The following is a 19,108-nucleotide window of genomic DNA, read 5'->3' as shown; positions in this document are numbered from 1 at the left end:
TTTAATTTTGGATACCAGGATAGTATAGAGACCTACATTGGCTGTTACTATGAAACTTATATAACTGTAAGAAATTAAATACTTTGTCTCTGAAGGTCTCATCAAATACCCGTTATACATCATGATTATTTCTACTTCCAGAAAAGCATCGCCAACTTTACAGAAGTTGACATATCTGCGTCGTACAAGTTTCTGAGAACAAGTGCAACCACCTGGGACTGGATGACGATGGTTCATTTGACAGCAACCGATAACATATATTCGTGGAAGGAACAGTTCCGTGGTATTTGTGAGAGCGAACTGAGTGCTCCAGAGATGGTGGAATTCATAAAGTACGTAGCTGCTCTGTCAGTCCTACTACTTCTCAATCTTCTATTCTTCCTCTTTCCACCTTCCTCTTCCCTCTCTCCACCTTCCTCTTCCCTCTCTCCACCTTCCTCTTTCCTCTCTCCACCTTCCTCTTCCCTCTCTCCACCTTCCCTCTCTCCACCTTCCTCTTCCATCTCTCCACCTTCCTCTTTCCTCTCTCCACATTCCTCTTTCCTCTCTCCACATTCCTCTTTCCTCTCTCCACCTTCCTCTTCCCTCTCTCCACCTTCCTCTTCCCTCTCTCCACCTTCCTCTTTCCTCTCTCCACCTTCCTCTTCCCTCTCTCCACCTTCCTCTTTCCTCTCTCCACCTTCCTCTTTCCTCTCTCCACCTTCCTCTTTCCTCTCTTCACCTTCCTCTTTCCTCTCTCCACCTTTCTCTTTCCTCTCTTCACCTTCCTCTTTCCTCTCTCCACCTTCCTCTTTCCTCTCTCCACCTTTCTCTTCCCTCTCTCCACCTCCCTCTTTCCTCTCTCCACCTTCCTCTTTCCTCTCTCCACCCTCTTTCCTCTCTCCACCTTTCTCTTCCCTCTCTCCACCTTCCTCTTTCCTCTCTCCACCTTCCTCTTTCCTCTCTCCACCTTCCTCTTTCCTCTCTCCACCTTCCTCTTTCCTCTCTCCACCTTCTTCTTTCCTCTCTCCACCTCCCTGTTTCCTCTCTCCACCTTCCTCGTTGCCCACATCTCGTGGTCGTGCGGTACCGGTCTCGCTTCCCACGCCCGGGTTCGATTCCCGGCGGGGTCAGGAATTTTCTCTGCCTCGTGATGGCTGGGTGTTTTGTGCTGTCCTTAGGTTAGTTAGGTTTAAGTAGTTCTGAGTTCCAGGGGACTTATGACCACAGGAGTTGAGTCCCATAGTGCTCAGAGCCATTTGAACCATTTGAACCTTCCTCGTTACTCTCTCCACCTTCCTCATTACTCTCTCCACCTTCCTCGTTACTCTCTCCACCTTCCTCTTTCTCTCTCCACCTTCCTTGTTAGGCTGTCCACCTTCCTCGTTACTCTGTCCACCTTCCTCGTTACTCTCTCCACCTTCCTCATTAGTCTCTCCACCTTCCTCTCCACCTTCAGCTTCTACATCAAATTCTGCTGCCAACAGTAGCACATGCATGCTTTGGGTGTTTAACTTTCACCTATGCTTATGACATCCAGTTTTTTAATAGCATATTGAAATTTCACGGAGCACACAATTATAGTTTTTAACATACCGGTCGTTGTGGCCGATCGGTTCTAGGCGCTTCAGTCTGGAACCGCGCAACCGCTACAGTCGGAGGCTCGAATCCTGTTTCGGGCATGGATGTGTGTGATGTCCTTAGGTTAGTTACGTGTAAGTAGTTCTAAGTTCTAGGCGACTGGTTACCTCAGATGTTATGTCCCATAGTGTTCAGAACCATTTTAACATGAAAACAAAAAAATTACAAGTTTTTAAAATTGTTAAAAACTATTTGTTGCATTTTGAAACACGAAATTAATGGTTTTTATTACGATGAGAACGAAACACGTTAGTTCGCTGCACTAAGTTGAACGTTGTGAGGTCGATCGATAAGAGAACAAATGCAACCTCTGGGAGGTGCGACGCCTCGCGCTTAAACATCTCTATGGGCTCAGCCACGAGTTTCAAGGTTGCTTGCCCTTGCCTTTGAGTGCACGCGCTAGCGCGGCAGTCGTTAATGCTGGGTCAGCAGATGTAGTGGCTCCCGAGCTTCCGGTCGCATGTAGCAAGGCTAATGTTAGCGCACACGGAATGTTGTCCAAGGTTCATGAAGGTTGAAGTTTAATTCTAATCTCGTGGTAATGGTTTTCTTATTTTGATTCAATAATATTTTTTGACAAATGATATAAGCAGTAGTAGAATCTTAATCCATTGTGGACTATGACGTTCCCCCCAACCGATCACTAAATAATAATAGTGACGAAACACAATAACGAGGAGAGGGGTAATTATCAACGCGATGCGCACTGAGAAAGGGTAAACTGGGAATAGAAGGGTTAAATGTTGTGAGGGGTTCGCCGGTAACGAAATTTCTCGGTTGATATGCGGGAGATGTGTGGTGTGGGACAGTGAATAGTAGCACTCCTTGGATTTCGGTTAGACGTGACTGCGATGGAGACTGGACCATGGATAAGGAAGGAGAGAAAAGGATAGGACGGGAAAGGAGGAGGGAATCAAAGATCAGAAATGATGGGAAGGTGTGAGTTATATCTAACAGGAACGATAAGTGTTAGGTCGGATTTCGCCGTCTAGGAAAGAGAGACTATGGAAGGTGCATTGGGAGAGGTCATTAAGAATGTGTGGAGGTGGGATAAGTCGGATGTGAATTTGCTGGTATTGTGGCATGTCATGATTGGTAACTAGGAGGAAAATGATAGGATATTTAACACTTCTGGAGAGATACCGTTTATATTCCGGCCCCTATTTTTTATCTTCTTACCTTTAACCACGAACGCAGCGATCCCAACCAGTTTATTATACCCAAAACGATGCAGTCAGAAAATAAATGGTACGATGGTTTGAAACATCATATTTTCATATCAAGGAAACTATAGCAAATATCTACCAAATTCGGCACTTTTGATTTAGAAAGCAGAATTTCAATATTGTGAATCACGCAGAAACTAATCTTGCATCGCGTTGGTTAGCATTCCATAGCTTGTTCCGAAGATCCAATATGAATTATTCTTTTGGCCTTTTGGAATATTCCTAACCGTGAAAATCTAGCTTCATTCGGATTTACGTGCAAAAACGCGTTTATTATGAGACTTTTTACTCGCGCCACATATACGTGCAAAAAAACACGTTTTTCTAGAAGGTTTTTGAAGCGCTCCACTCCATACTTTAAACTCGTACGAATCCGCTCAAACGTTGCACGAAGATAGATAAGTGGATAAAGTCAGAACGAAATTTTTTGTACCCGATAGTCATCTTCCAATGACAAGACTCAATTAACGTGGAGCTAAATATAGCATATAAAATTCGTTCTAACGTGAACTGAATGAGTGGAGACGGTTTAAAGTGAATCAAATAAATAAAAAATACATTCCTATGATAAAATTGAAAACTCGCTTTCAAAAATTTAGCTTCATTCGGATTTTACGTGCAACACACAAGTTTTTTGAGTGTTTTTACATGAACCAATTCTGAGTTCCAGACGTGTGCGAATCAGTTCAACTTTAAAAGTAGACAAGCAACATGTTATTAACGGTCGTCTTGTTTTGTGAAAGCTTCATTCGGTAACCTGCACCGGATCAGTCGTCGCCTGGATCAACAAAAATCTACCTCCATTGCCAAGCAGTGGTGGTCTAATGTCAGAATTATGATAGAGTAAAAGTTGGGAACCAGAATGAAAAATTCTCCTATCATAGCGCAAAAAAAGGCGAATACGTTCTGGGCAGAGTTAGGGATGTAAAAGGAGGGAACCAGCTTTTAGAAGTTTCTCGCTTTTTTAAAGACATCTAAATCAAAACACCTCGACATATTCGGGCTTTTTATGGAGTTAAACCTAATTCCCAGACCAGCGAGCTCTCATAGCTGCAAGGTGTTGGCACACCTCCATCTTCCAATTTTTGGCTGAAGTCCCTGATACAGTACAGCACTCCGTCTTGAGGCCACAAGTGGCCCAGGGGGACCATCCGACCGCCATGTCATCATCAGATGAGGATGCAGATAGATGGGGCATGTGGTCAGCACACCGCTCTCCCGGTCTTTATGATGGTTTTCATTGACTGCAGCCGCTATTATTCGGTCTTGTAGCTCCTTAATTGGCATCACGAGGCTGAGTGCACCCCGAAAAATGGCAACAGCGCATCGCGGCTTGGATGGTCATCCATCCAATTGCCGGCCACGCCCGACAGCGCTTAACTCCGTTGATCTGACGGGAACCGGTGTATCCACTGCGGCAAGGCCGTTACCAAAGTCCCTGATACTCTGCCCAAATTATAGCCGTGATAAACAATCTATAATATCATATGGCTGAAGAGCAGACATGTAATAGCTAAAATAGTTTTCCAGGAGTGATAAAATTTCTGGGGGTGGACTTGATGCTTGATAGGACGCTAAAACAATTTTCTAATTTTTGTGTCTGTGGGGGGGGGGGGGGCGCTTTTTTTCCCGAGGGGACCGTCCCCCCCAAACCCACACACTGTTACACGTATGGTAAGGGGTGTAAGAACAAATACACACAACGCACCTACAAAAGGAAGTATACGAAAGAATGGGGGCTTATCTATAGTAGGAAGCATCGCAGAGTTGGAATGTGTGCGACCTAAACTTCAATGACATGTGTCATCGGAATGAAATTTTCTCCTTGCAGCGGAGTGTGCACTGATGAAATTTCCTGGCTGATTAAAACCATATGGCGGACCGAGACACGAACTCGGTATCGTTGCTTCTCATAGGCAAGTGCTCTTCCAGTTGAGCTCCGCAAGTTTTACAGTAGAACTTCTGTGAGGTTTGGAAGGTAGGAGACGAGGTACTGGGAGAAGCGGATCGTGAGACGAGCTTGGTTAGCTCAGCTGGCCCTCCCACCGAAATTCATAGAAGGCTTCCTTATGTCGGTCACCAAGCCGTCGGGAGGTCGGGGAGTTGGACATGATCAGGCGTTGAACGTGTTTAATTGTGACTTCAAGATTTTTAGCCGGATTCTTGCTGCTCGCCTTCGGCGCTTCATCCGTCAAGTCATCGCTCTGGTGGTGACAGTAACATTCAGACAGCACTCGGCAATTACCTTGACGTCATAGCTCTGGCTACGACCTGCCGCAGTCGTGGTGCCTAAGTGACGGTGGACTTCGACCGCGTCTTTGATAGAGTGAGTCGTGACTTACTAGGAAACGTACTCCGACGGATGGCCTTCCACCACAGATTTATACAAGTCGTCTTGCGGCTCCTCCGAGGTGCCACGTCGCGATTACTGGTCAATGGCCATGTGGTGGGCCCTATTACTATCATGGCCTCTGTCCGCCATGGATATCCGCTATCGATGCTCCTTTTCGCCACCGCTCTTGAGCCACTGTTACACGGTTTGAGGAGCCGGTTGACGAGGATAACAATGAGAGGGCATTCTTTCATCTGCCGCCCGTACGCAGATGACGTGGTGTTCTTGGTTCTGTCGGAGGATGAAGTAAGAGGGCTTGGATTAGTCTGCAGGCTATTAATCACTGAAAACTTACAATGTAAATGTTATCATGTGTACTTCGTTTTCTAACAAATGCTGCAGCGATATTCGTGTATCTGTTTTATATGGGTAGTTATGCTCACTTCAATAAATTGTTCAATTCAGAGACTTCTCATTACCTAATTAAACATTTAAATAAACATGTATCTAGCTCATTCGTTCTGTGTCGATAAGCGATTTCATATGGTAGGCCGATCAGTTAGTGCAAAAACCGTTGCAGATTCCTGTAATTAAATACTTAACTTTCAAAGACTGTCTGTACATCAGAATAACTGTCTCCTTCAGCCTTCAAATTTGATGTATCGAGCTGTGATGTTCGTTTAGTGGTTTACGTCCCACGTGTACGAATGTGTGATGCGACGACTGTCTTTGTCAGACTGGTCGTGTTACTAGGGCCTCCCGTCGGGTAGACAGTTCGCCCCGTGCAAGCCTTTAGATATGACGCCACTTCGGCGACTTGCGCGTCGGTGGGGGTCAGAATGGTGGCGACTCGAGACCCACGAGAAAGCGGTGGCGCGTTACGTCACAGCACGTGACACTGCAGGACTTAGGTGCCAACAGCCATCTCCGGTGGGGAGCGAGTAAATATTTCAGACGAGTTTAAGAACTCTTGACTGTGCTACCGTGAGCTAGTACGCATTTAAACGCAAACGACAAAGACAAGACCTTTCGTGAGTACCTTGTCAATTAAATATTGATTTCTCTGTGGCCCTGTACGGAGACGAGCTTTCGCGAAATGTGGCGGACAAGCCGACTAGCACGACGCCATAAATTCGTTGTGATGCCTGTCTTTCTCGTGGATCGCGGGAGCAACTTTCGTGACGTCACTTCCAGACAATGGGAAGCACATGGATCCGCTGCTGCCTACCTCCTTGAACTGGCAGCACGTCCGAGCATACACAAAGTAGCGACCACGCGCTCAAAGCAAAACGTGCAGCCCCGCAGCTCTTTCCACTCTCGTGTCACAAGGGCGAGAAACAGTGGAAGATACTCTCCCCTTCCTTAAACAAACCTTCTGACTACTGTACAGTTACTAAATCCCTTTTAATTGTTACTAACGTACACTCAACCGTATTATTCGTTCTCCACATGCTAATTATACACTACTGACCATTAAAATTGCTACACCAAGAAGAAATGCAGATGATAAACGGGTATTCGTTGGACAAATATACTAGAACTGACACGTGATTACATTTTCACGCAATTTGGGTGCATAGATCCTGAGAAATCAGTACCCAGAACAATCACCTCTGGCCGTAATAACGGCCTTGATGCGCCTGCGCATTGAGTCAAACAGAGCTTGGATGGCGAGTGCAGGTACAGCTGCCCCTGCAGCTTCAACACGATACCACAGTTCATCAAGAGTAGTGACTGGCGCATTGCGACGAGCCAGTTGCTCGGCCACCATGACCAGACGGTTTCGATTGGTGAGAGATCTGGAGAATGTGCTGACCAGAGCAGCAGTCGAACATTTTCTGTATCCAGAAAGGCCCGTACAGGACCTGCAACATGCGGTAGTGCATTATCCTGCCGAAATGTAGGGTTTCGCAGGAATCGAATGAAGGGTAGAGCCACGGGTCGTAACACATCTCAAATGTAAAGTCCACTGTTCAGTGTGCCGTCAGTGCGAACAAGAGGTGACCGAGACGTGTAACCAATGACACCCCATACCATCACACCGGATGATACACCAGTATGGCGATGACGAATACACGCTTCCAATGTGTGTCCACCGCGATGTCGCCAAACACGGATGCTAGATGCGACCATCATGATGCTGTAAACAGAACCTGGATTCATCCGAAAAAATGACCTTTCGCCATTCTTGCACCCAGGTTCGTCGTTGAGTACACCATCGCTGGCGCTCCTGCCTGTGATGCAGCGTCTAGCCAGCCTTGGTCTCCGAGCTGGTAGTCCATGCTGCTGCAAACGTCGTCGAACTGTTCGTGCAGATGGTTGTTGTGTTGCAAACGCCCCCATCTGTTGACTCAGGGATGGAGACGTGGCTGCACTATCCTTACAGCCATGCAGATACGATGCCTGTCATCTCGACTGCTAGTGATACGAGGCCGTTGGGATCCAGCACGGCGTTCCGCGTTACCCTCTTGAACCCACCGATTCCATACTCTAACAGTCACTGGATCTCGACCAACGCGAGCAGCAACGTCGCAATATGATAAACCGCAATCTCGATAGGCTACAATCCGACCTTGATCAAAGTCGGAAACTGATGGTACCCATTTCTCCTCCTTACACGAGGCATCACAACAACGTTTCACCAGGCAACGCGGGTCAAGTGCTATTTGTGTATGAGAAATCGGCTGGAAACTTTCCTCATATCAGCACGTTGTAGGTGTCGCCACCGGCGCGAACCTTGTGTGAATGCTCTGAAAAGCTAATCATTTGCATATCACAACATCATCTTCCTGTCGGTCAAATTTCGCGTCTGTAGCACGTCATCTTCGTGGTGTAGCAATTTTAATGTCCAGTAGTGTACTACCACAACACGTAAATCACAGGTTAAAAGATTGAAATAAACATCTGCAACAGGGTAATTATAAATGAAAGCCCTTTCAATTATTAGTTTTCCATTGACGCAATAGCAAATCAGCAATAGTCAGACGTGTCATTTCAAAAGTGACGAGTGAGGAAGATTATACTAACACTCTTTCGTAACAGTTGATCGAGATGTCGCAGCTAAAGTGTGGGCTTTAAACGAGATCCCTAGTCGACCAATGAATGGAATAAAAGCCATCTATCATTCTTATCTGAAATTCAATACCCCAGACAACTTAGTGGGGGGAGGGGGGGTATGGACTTCAATGAAACCGTCAATGCGTTGCAGAAGAGTTAGAAAACAAGCATTAGAAATGGATACCATAGTATTCATTTTATTCTGTCCAGTTTCCTATAATTTATGAAGTCTCTTTCTGTACAATGTAAAAATGAGGTCCAAGTCATCATTTTTCTTCTTTTTTTATGGAAGTTTTGCTATTTGTCGTAAGCCGCATGTTGTACTAGTTAGATTAATCCAGTATTTCTTCAACGTGTTCAGGTAGCAATAGCGCACTAACACGCAAATTTGTTGCAGGTCACCTCCAAAATTCGACCTGGTCATTTTGGAACGGTTACTGTCGCCGTGCTTCTACGGTTTGGTTCATAAAGTGGGCTCCCCGCCTCTCGTCGGGTACATCAGCATAAACGCAGGCGTACCCAGCCTCTGGACCGATGAAAACCCCAGCAATCCCGCTTACATTCCAAGCTTTATGGTGCCCTTTTCACACCACATGTCATTCTGGGAGAGGCTTTACATGACATGGGTATGGCTTTACACGAACTATCGCTACTTCTACGTAATGATGCCGCACCAAGAAGAAATCAAGAGGAAATATTTCGGGCCTGACGTTCCATCAGTTTATGAAACTGAAAAAAATTTCAGTTTGATGCTTATGGGTAACCATTTCAGTATAAACTACCCTCGACCGTACCTGCCGCACATGATAGAACTGACTGGACTACATGTGGAACCAAACCCAGCACCTCTTCCTAAGGTAACTACGCATTCTTCTGTCGTTACATTAGTACAAATCACTTTGACACCACCTGACTTATAAAAATAACAAAATTATCACTAATTTTAAAGTGCAGTATATAATTTTAAGACTATCATAATAACATTACATACATACCCAAAAACATAACACCATCAACAAATGAATTCCTCAAAAGTGTATCGAAATGCAGAACAACAAGGTACAACTTTCTCCAGGACATGTAGTTACAGAAAACCTCGAAACAAGATACATAACAAAATTTGATAACGAAACTAAAAAGGTAGGAAGGTGAGTATCTAATGTGCAGTCGACGTCGAGCTTGTTACAGATGGAATGAATGCGAGCTCGAATTGTGGAGGGAATGGAAAGGATGTCGGCAGTGTACTTTTGAAAGTAAACATCCTGATAATCGCGTAAAGCGATTTATGGAACTCACAGCATCTTGACGCTAATTTGAATCTCCATCAACGAGAATGGGAGCCCAGTGTCTTAACCACGGCACCATCTCGCTCAGTAGCTGGGAAAATCACTTCCGCGAAAAGAAAATTGTTCATTAGGAATATGCTTACTATTATCACAAGCGCATGATAGCAGGTGTGTCATGCTTTGTACGGGGAGTTTAAAGAGCTCTATTGGTAGTCCATTCCAATTCTCAACAAGGACTGTGTACAGGTCCTTGAATGGTCCTCAGTGACAGGCTAAGGACTAAATGTCCACTCCCAGGCTTCCTCTGCAGGATTCATATTAGGTGACCTCACTGACGAACTTTACAAGAACTTCACCCACCGGAGCAGCTTCATGCAGATAGGCGCTATCGGTATCAAACAGGGAGTCTTGGACCTTTACCACGTCAGAAAATATGGACGTCGTTACATTACTTTGTCAGTACCTCTCAACCCCCTCTGACCACCATGAGGCCCTCTAAGTTCATCTGATGTGGTGCCTCCCTAACCACTGGATCCCATCACCACCAAACAGATTCATTCTCAGTCTTTTCTTGTTACTATATCGGGAACTTATGCCGATAATTTTTTTGAAAACTGAAGTAGGGCTCAACAAAAATGAGCGTACTTCCTCATATAAGCGTGCTCCATAATAAATAGGACCTTCCCTGTACTTGTCCACCCCAATAGCTGAATAGTCAGCGCGGCGGTTTGTCACGCCAAGGGGCGCGGGTTCGATTCCCGGCTGTGTCGATTTCCTCCGCTCAGGGAGTGGGTGTTGTGTTGTCCTCATTATTATATCATCAGTGGAAGGCAACGGGAAACCACCACTGGAATCCCTTCCATAGACGCTCGTGCTGTGGACCTTTTTGACGAGGCAGAACACAAAAGTTTAAGTCCTGTACTTCGGCATGCAGAACACGCACTACTGGACACCTGGCACACTGACCAGCTGCTCTGAACTTCTGGCGCGTAGTTTCCTGGGAAACTGAAACACCTGAGACAGCTGTACGTCCTAAATTCGTCGTTGGAGTTCGTTGTTTACCTCAACCGAGATGTAGATGACGGTTGAATTGTGTTACTCTCTCCGACATTCTACCATGATGAACATTTCCTGTGCCTACAAGCCATTTCTAAAGGCCGTGATAAGACACTTGGTGATACAGTGAACGCTGTAGAGTCTGCAGTCTGTACCTAATCAGATACAAGGATTTTACCCTCCCGAAATGGTCCAAATGACCACTTTGTCATCCTTTTCCAAACAGTGACGAGACACTAAGCTTTGCTCACGACTAAATTGAGACATGACAGAGACTTTATGGGTCATAGCGAGGCAACGCAGTGGTAAAGACAGTGGGACTATTCAGGGCGAACATAGTTCAGCGCCTTATCCAGCCATCCAGATTTGGAAGTGATGTGATATGATGTGAATCGTCAAAGTGAATGCTAGGAGGGTTGCCCTGAAAAAGAAACTGCCAACATCCTTTCTGACCCATATCAAATCAGAGTTTGTTCTGCGTATCGAATGGCCTGATGGTTTACTGGATGTTAGGCCCAAATCTTTTGTAATGTGCATAGCCAAAGTAGAGACTACACTATTACTATACCAATGCCACATTTCCATTTCGTGGAGGAATCTGGACTGTTAATTACAGTGAATATTACTTTTTCATTTGTTCTTCACAATTGGTTACTGGTGGAGTGGTATATTTGCATGATTGTATTTGCATGTGGGAAAGAGTGATGCGCACGTACGTTTAGTTACGGTTTACGGCACATCTGCCTTGAAATTCCCTTGATGAACTTGAAGACCAGCTATTACAGGTGCTTACAGCTCAGTGTTTGCTTCCACGATCAGGACCTACAGGAGTGGCTGGATGGAGCAGAACACGGCGCCGTATACTTCAGTATGGGTTCCACTGTCATAGGGAGTTCGATGCCTGAAGATAAGAGGCTGGCGTTTCTCGAGGGTTTCAGAAAAATCCCACAGAGGGTGCTGTGGAAGTGGGAGGCCGATATGGACGACCTGCCGCCCAACGTCAAAGTCTCAAAGTGGCTGCCTCAGCAGGCTATATTGGGTATGTCACCAACATCGCAAGTACCAAACTTAATTTGTATTTCTCTTTCCAGCATTTGTCTGTCTCATTTCCTGAAAATTAATCGATTTTGCAAGAATCATATGGGAACTTCCTGCAGATCTAGGCAGCAGAAACTCCCTTCTCTATTGTTCGCAATGGGTTACTACTGTCTGGTTGTATGGCTCTATTTTTGGAAATAACTGGCTCGCGTGCCTATCATGGAAAAAAGAATCATCAGCTATATTTGGTCATTTGATCGGTAGAATATCTGACCACCAATGTGCAAGCCATGACTTCCGTCAAATTACAGATGTCACCATATTGGTTAGTCACGCGGTGTAGGGCGCCTTGCCACGGTTCGCGCTGCTCCCCCCGTCGGAGGTTCGATTCCTCCCTCAGGCATGGATGTGTGTGTTGTCCTTAGCGTAAGTTTCATTAAGTTAGATTAAGTAGTGCGCAAGCCTAGGGACCGATTACCACAGCAGTTTGGTCCCATAGGAACTTACCACTATGTCATCATAACCATTCCGATGAAGATCTTTCCACGATAACAGTGCTAATTCCTTCGTTTCCTGTTGAAGTAAACTGATCCTGGACGGAACGTCTAATTATTGGAGTCGCTGCAAGACACTGGCGAGGTAGCAACTTAGTTTGCCACACTTAGACGTTGTAAGCGGCTCTCTGGTGACTAGATTCAAAATGTACACCCCGTGACATACAGTAACAGGCTGGGGCAATGGGGTGCACGCAGGGATAGTCTGAGGTGCCAAGCCATCAATTTTTTGGTTTCAGTAGCCAGGGTTCAGTAGCGAGGTTCAGAGTCATAGCAGAGCGCCTTTGCCCCAATGAAGTTAGCTATGGACTACCCAGTCCTCTGTCCAAGCGTTCACTGGCTGGAGAAACTTACGGTACTGCTAGCACACAGACGTCTCAGCAGTTAAATGCAGGAAGAGAGATACGGTCATGAGAGCACTAAAAAGAGCATAGGAGGTTCCGTGGGATAGTGCAGTGGAAATGATTGACAACCTGGGGTAATCTACAGTATATTTGACAACGGTTATGCATTCGTTTCTCGTAGTCTGTGCCCATATCCGATGTAATGCGCTTCTGGGACACTAGCTACATGTTCCTCCTGGATAATGGTCGGTCTGTTAGGGCGCGTTCACACCTATGCGACAAACAGTAACCACTTTTCGTGTGCGGCTGTAGATTACGCTGTATCATAGGAGGCACAGGTCACTGACGTGATTTTTACGAACCCTCAAGACGGAGCGCCAATGCACTACTGTGCTGCAATCCGCTACCAAGCGTCGCGCGGTCCTTCCTATAAACACGTGTTTATCTCGGAAAGCATTGATTCATTTTAGTGCCCAAATACGGCTAACGTAGCTTAACACTTTGAACAGATTCTACGAGGGCACTTGCCATAAGGCGATTCAAAAAATACCGAACGTCCTTGCTTCTACCAATATCTCGCGTAGTGATATTGCATGCATTCAGCGTTGTACAAAGGTTTAACTACTGTAGTTCTCTTGCGCCATTCACTAATGGAGTTGGAAAGGGGAGCGAAGAGTGGGAATGATACTGGTTCGCTATGTACACTGTCCTGCCTTACATATTATTGATACATGTATACATATAGGAATTTTTGAGCAAGTTAGAAAAGTATGATTGTTTGTGCAACTTTTATAAACTTTTTTGTTTTTTGCTTTCCAGCACATCCCAATGTCCGTGTGTTCATCACTCAGGGCGGTCTGCAGAGCTTTAACGAGGCTGCCTATCACGGGGTTCCTCTACTGGGGATTCCCATCTTCGGCGACCAGCAACATAATGTAGCGAAAATGGTCGACGCTGGTGTTGGCATAGAGCTCAAATTGTGGGACGTCACAAAAGACACGATTTCGGACGGTATTCGAACGATTATTGAGGATAAAAGGTACGAAATACTATGTGTCAATGAATCAGTGTTAATGTTACTAGATTCCGGTTAAAGGCGCTGCAGTCTGGAACCGCAAGACCGCTACGGTCGCAGGTTCGAATCCTGCCTCGGGCATGGATGTTTGTGATGTCCTTAGGTTAGTTAGGTTTAACTAGTTCTAAGTTCTAGGGGACTAATGACCTCAGCAGTTGAGTCCCATAGTGCTCAGAGCCATTTGAACCATTTTTTTGTTACTAGATTCTTAAGTTAATAGATATTTTATTATTTATACAAATATGCTCCACTGAAATGGGTAGCACGAACAGGAGTTTGGACGATGCCGTTCTATACTGTACGATTTATGACTCTGACGTATGGGCAATTTTTGTGTAGAAACGACGTTACTGAACACTTTTAAATCTTCAGTAGTCTTAATGTACAGGAACTGAAGTGAAACTAACAGGCTCGATGCCTTTACATATTCTAATCGCAGTGTGGACAATCAGAGTTACTGCATTGTTAAGACTAGTGTACCATTCTCAGCAGCCTATTCCTTTACTGTAGAAGAGAGGTGACTTGGAAGGACAGTCTGCCTACAACTTCAGAACTCACCAAATAATACAGTATCTACACTGGCTAGTGGCATGACGAGATGGAATTTGTGTACCACAGTATCCCCAACGTTTTCGATTAAAGCTGAGAAACAACACAGTGTCATTGATTTTCTAACCAGTTAGCTACCCTTTCGATAATTTCAAATTGGTGGATTGGGCAACAGGAGGGCTACCATGTCACTCATGAAGCTGATTTTTCTTAAGAGACATCAAGCGTCTCGGATAACCTCCAGTTACTCGAACACGTTTCTGTGTGATCTGTATCTACACTTTAGCTTACTCAAGATACCGATATATTCTGTACCTTATTGTGAACCATATCACAAGGGTTATGTTTGATGATGTCACCTCATTTTCACTGGAATTTATATTGTTCAGTAGGCTTGATAATACCAAAATTACATAGAAATGAAAACCGAAAACACTCTTGCTCTATATTACCTCATATCGTACTGAGGTGTCTCGAAATGCCCATCACCTCCCTGAATTATTATGAGCACTGCCAGTCAATATTTTTTTTTATAAATGTTTAAATAAAATGGACGCACATTTTAGACTTAGTTATTTTTCTTGCTTTTAAGAATATTATTTGCTCCTCAGTTTCTAGAAAACTGTCTCCATCAATGCGTTGTTGATGGGAGGAACTCACTGTAAAACCTAATTACGTCTTCATTGGGTGTCCATCTTCTGCTACACAATTTTTTGATCGTAAGGTGAGCCCTCTTAACATGACCAGGTCCTTTCCCTGTTCCAATCATAAATACCTTCTGCACCCAAATTCCTCCCGCTCAGTTTCGTTTTCATATTTGCTTCCCCTGCAACGACCAGACTTGCAGTGCGAATATTTCATATCATGTCTCCATGCGATTTACCAAAAATTAGCTATCTTGATTCTGCTAGTCACTGTTGCGCACTGAAGTATGGCCTGTTATCGCTTTCAGGCACTGCAGAAATGCATTGTCATCAACCTTCTTTCTTTCTTTCTACAGATTCAGCGAGAACATGAAGCGGTTGTCAGCTGTATACCGTGAGCATAAGGAAGAGAGCCTGCCTAAAGCTGTGAAGTGGATCGAGTATGTACTTCGCCACAATGGAGCCCCACATCTGCGTAGTGGTGGAAGAGACTTGGCCTGGTACCAATACCTGCTGCTAGATGTCGTTGCCTTCTTGCTGGCTGTTGTAATGGCCTTTTGTATAGCTCTCTACCACATTGCTAGCTTTCTAATCCACAAATTGTTTAAATCCAAGAAACTGAAAACGAACTGAGGACGTGTAATCTTCTGTTATACAGAAGTCTATTTGCCTACTAATTCACTGAGCATGAGCTTGAATGTCTCAAGTGGAATGTTGGAATATATACATTCACACAGATTTGTGAAATCTATGTCGTGTTTGTGTCGTATGAAATACAACGTATAAAACTTTTAAATCTAAGTTGTGTAATGTTGCAAGTGGGAAAAAGGCTGTGTGTATGACTACATTGTTATTGTTGTTATTTGAAGTACAGTTTTCGTTTGAACGGCTGGCTATACAATTCAAAATACTGTTTTGAGTTCTGCGATTTGTACAAGTGAAGTTTAAAAATTTTGTACGTGGTATTTCATATGATACAACCTCGACGAAAGTTTCATAGGTGTACATACCTATGCATATGTGGCTGGAGTCAGTCCAAACAAACACTGCTCGTAACATCTTTCATGCGACACACAGTGTCAATGGAAAGTGCTGGCTTACTTCCCGTTACAAACAAAATAATTTTTAAGGCGGACTTTTATATGCCGATTCAAAAGAGTGGTGTCACCTTAGTTTAGTATGATACTCTTTTATCGATATGTATGTAGAGTAAACCACGAAGAATTACCTTAGCAATGTGTGAGCTGCTGTATACAAATACAGGATATAGAAACAGAGCCAAAATGTTGTAACTTGCATATGGCATTAAACTGTTATACAGTTTCTTCATAATTAAATAAATCAGCAAACACGTGCCGCCCTGGTACACACTGGTTGCTGTCGCCATGTTGCAACGCTGCTCAGTTGTTGCCTGGGGTACGGGTTATTCTGCGTGCCTTAATGTTCTTGCTAGTAAATATCGATGCAACGAATACCGTAATAGACCCATTTGGGACCGCTTTGTCGAACGGGCACAGAAAATCCAGCTTTAAAATCATTTTTGTAGTAATGGGAAACAAACCGACGCTTTCCGTTGACCCTGGGGCACCGTACGAAATGTGTGATGAGCAATATTTGTTTGGACTGATTCCAGCATTGTAAAAACGAAAATGCAAATATCTACCGAAAAACCAGACAAAATGCGCCTGACGGCTCTTAAAAGGGGCACCACACATACATTCTTCTATGTGGAGCACTATTTGTAAATAATATTTCATCCTCTTCAGGACACTTCATGAAATAAAAAAATTAAGAACATTTTGAAGTGTGTAATTTTTTCGCGTTTTCTGAAGCTGAGTGAAATAGCTTCCCTGCAAAAAAAAGCAATCAGCTTGTAACTTGAATAATTTGTTAGTCTACAAACTAAGCATTTGGAAAGTACTTGTAATCATATAACCTGAGAATGAGAGCAAAAAACAACTGTAGAAACCCATTCGTCATACAATTACATTAGCGATGTGAGAGCTGCTGTATACACAGAGGGATTAAAAAAAAAGAGCCAAGATGTTGTAACTCATATATGGCATTAATAAACTGTTACACTGTTTCTTCATAATTAAATAAATGATATTGTGTTTAACAAGTTAAGTTTACGACTTATTTTCTTGTAGTCATGATCGGTTCACTTTAGTAAAAGTCCTTTTCATCTCATCTGCATCCTAGAAATTTTGGACTACAGCTTACATGTGTCAACAGAATATTTTTTTCTTTGTTATTTCACACCCCCACCCCATATCAGCAAGGCGCTGACTGTCAGCGAATACATTTGCCTTTCTTCTGCCACATAAGAGGGAAATTTTGAAAAACATAATATAAAGATTGGATGTGGTGGTTGACAAGAGAAACAGTTTGTACAACAGAAAGACAGATCTTCAGTTCCATAAGTAAAATGTAAAAAGTTGGTTCAGTGACTAATTAAAATATATACACAGATGAGTGGAAAATTAGTGTCACAAAAGAAGATATAAAAACAGATGTAGTGGCAGTTGAGCTGTGACTCCCCCTCCTCCACCATCATAGTGTCCACGTCGATCCGTCTGATGACGGTGGTTGGTGCATGGTGAGAAGGTTGTGGTTGCTTGGTCGTGGAGTTTATGGGAAAGGATGAAAGGTTTGCATAGGGACCAAAAATGACACAGGGATCACCTGGAGGAGTTTGGTCTGAAATTTCGATCAGGGGATTTGATGAGGACGGAGTCATTTCTAGGGATTATTTAAGTAATGGGTATGTAAGGGATATATTGTCTGGTTTTAAGGAGGAGGGTTTTGAATTTTAGGAAGTTGAAGTCAGGACAGGAGGAAGGTATGAAGTTCTGTGGACTTAGTGGCAGATGGGTTGATGTGGCGGTCCGTGAAGTCTGGGCTTTCCGTTAGTTTAGATGCTTTTTTTTTATCAGGGGTAGGGGTAGTGTCAGTGCTGAGACATTTGGCGGTCTTTTGTATGTTCGTATGTAAGGAAGATGTGGTGGGCACAACTGAAGGTAACAGGTGATGGGATTGTTTGGAAAGGGGTGCCACAGTCCAGGAACCTATTGCAGAAACGATCTGGCTGAGTCTATGGTGATGTATGGTGGTGACAGTTCTGGTGTTGGTGCTGTACTTGATGATGCTGGTCCTCGTGCTGGATCAGAAGAGGGAGCCGCTGAGGAAGGCATGTCTGGAGGGGCGAGGACTGAGGGATGGGTTAGGCCTGATGAAAGGTGGAAGACCTTCAGGTGAAGATAGCAGGTGATGGGAGGGGCTTGTGTAAATATTAGTCGTGGTTGGAGGATGTATGGTGGCGGTGAAGTTACTAGTTGATGTATGGCTGACGAAGTTGGCGGAGGTGGTGACGGCAGGGGTAACAACATCGGCAGCGGCGACGGCAGCCACGGCAGCTGTGAAACTGCGACAAGACTGCGGCGAGATGGAGACGGCGATAGTGACGATGATGCACCGAAAAGAGTTACGACAAATAGGCGCGCGCACACAGACTAGTGGTCTAGAAGGCAGAATAAACTGACGATAAACACGCGCATACACGGGAGACGTCTCAAACGCACGACGAACTACACGGATAAACATAAGTAAAACATAGGGGGGTGTACTCCGTTCACCATAAGAATAAACCTGATGTAACCAATCACAAACGCGTTGATTGGTCGGAGGCCAGTCGTATCACACGTACACTGGTGTTGTTGCACTCTTGGAAGTAGGCCCTACTTATGCATGGGATACGTCATTACTAAGTTAAGTTAAAAGAATAAGATATTCAAACGTATTACCAATCATCGACGTATTTCTCAATACCGTGTTAGCTATGTAGCGTACAGTCACTGTCTCTGCACTGTTGAGGTCTGATTGTCGCGCTATTAATACGCAGTATGGTTAGGTTAGCGTCCTTTTAACGTCCCGTCGACAACGAGATCATTAGAGACGGAGCGCAAGCTCGGGTAGGGAAAGATGGAGAAGGAAATCGGCCGTGCCCTTTCATAGGAACCATCCCGGCATTTTCCTGAAACGATTTAGGGAAGTCACGGAAAACCTAAATCAGGATGGCTGGAGACGGGATTGAACCGTCGTCCTCCCGAATGCGAGTCCATGTGCTAACCACTGCGCCACCTCGCTCGGTGATACGCAGTATGAAAATGGCTGACGCTGCTTACTGTTCTGCAGTAGAACACGGTTAAAAAGTGCCGAGAAATAGGTTGTTCTTTTTGTTTTTCATAAATTCAGAGGTAACGAGTTCCTGGTTCGCTGGTTCAAGTTCAACCTGAGTAATTGTTTTTCTTTGAAATATCTACGTCTC

General features: G+C 44.4%; 1 protein-coding gene across 1 annotated transcript in view; it reads left to right on the top strand.

The window, feature by feature from the left end:
* LOC126253452 (UDP-glucosyltransferase 2-like) overlaps positions 1-16,471 on the top strand; it is a 44,737-nt gene extending 28,266 nt beyond the window's left edge. The window contains exons 3-7 of the mRNA XM_049954798.1: positions 142-332; positions 8,633-9,092; positions 11,397-11,616; positions 13,333-13,552; positions 15,138-16,471. Of these exons, the coding sequence (XP_049810755.1) occupies positions 142-332; positions 8,633-9,092; positions 11,397-11,616; positions 13,333-13,552; positions 15,138-15,414 (1,368 nt within the window). The 3' untranslated portion in view covers positions 15,415-16,471. The remainder of the gene's footprint in view (positions 1-141; positions 333-8,632; positions 9,093-11,396; positions 11,617-13,332; positions 13,553-15,137) is intronic.
* The last annotated feature ends 2,637 nt before the right edge of the window (positions 16,472-19,108 follow it).

This window comes from Schistocerca nitens, chromosome 4 (assembly GCF_023898315.1).
Source record: "Schistocerca nitens isolate TAMUIC-IGC-003100 chromosome 4, iqSchNite1.1, whole genome shotgun sequence".
In the NCBI taxonomy this organism is placed as follows: Eukaryota; Metazoa; Arthropoda; class Insecta; order Orthoptera; family Acrididae; genus Schistocerca; species Schistocerca nitens.
The sequence above is the reverse complement of the archived record's forward strand: the minus strand, read 5'-3'. Positions and strand labels throughout refer to the sequence as shown.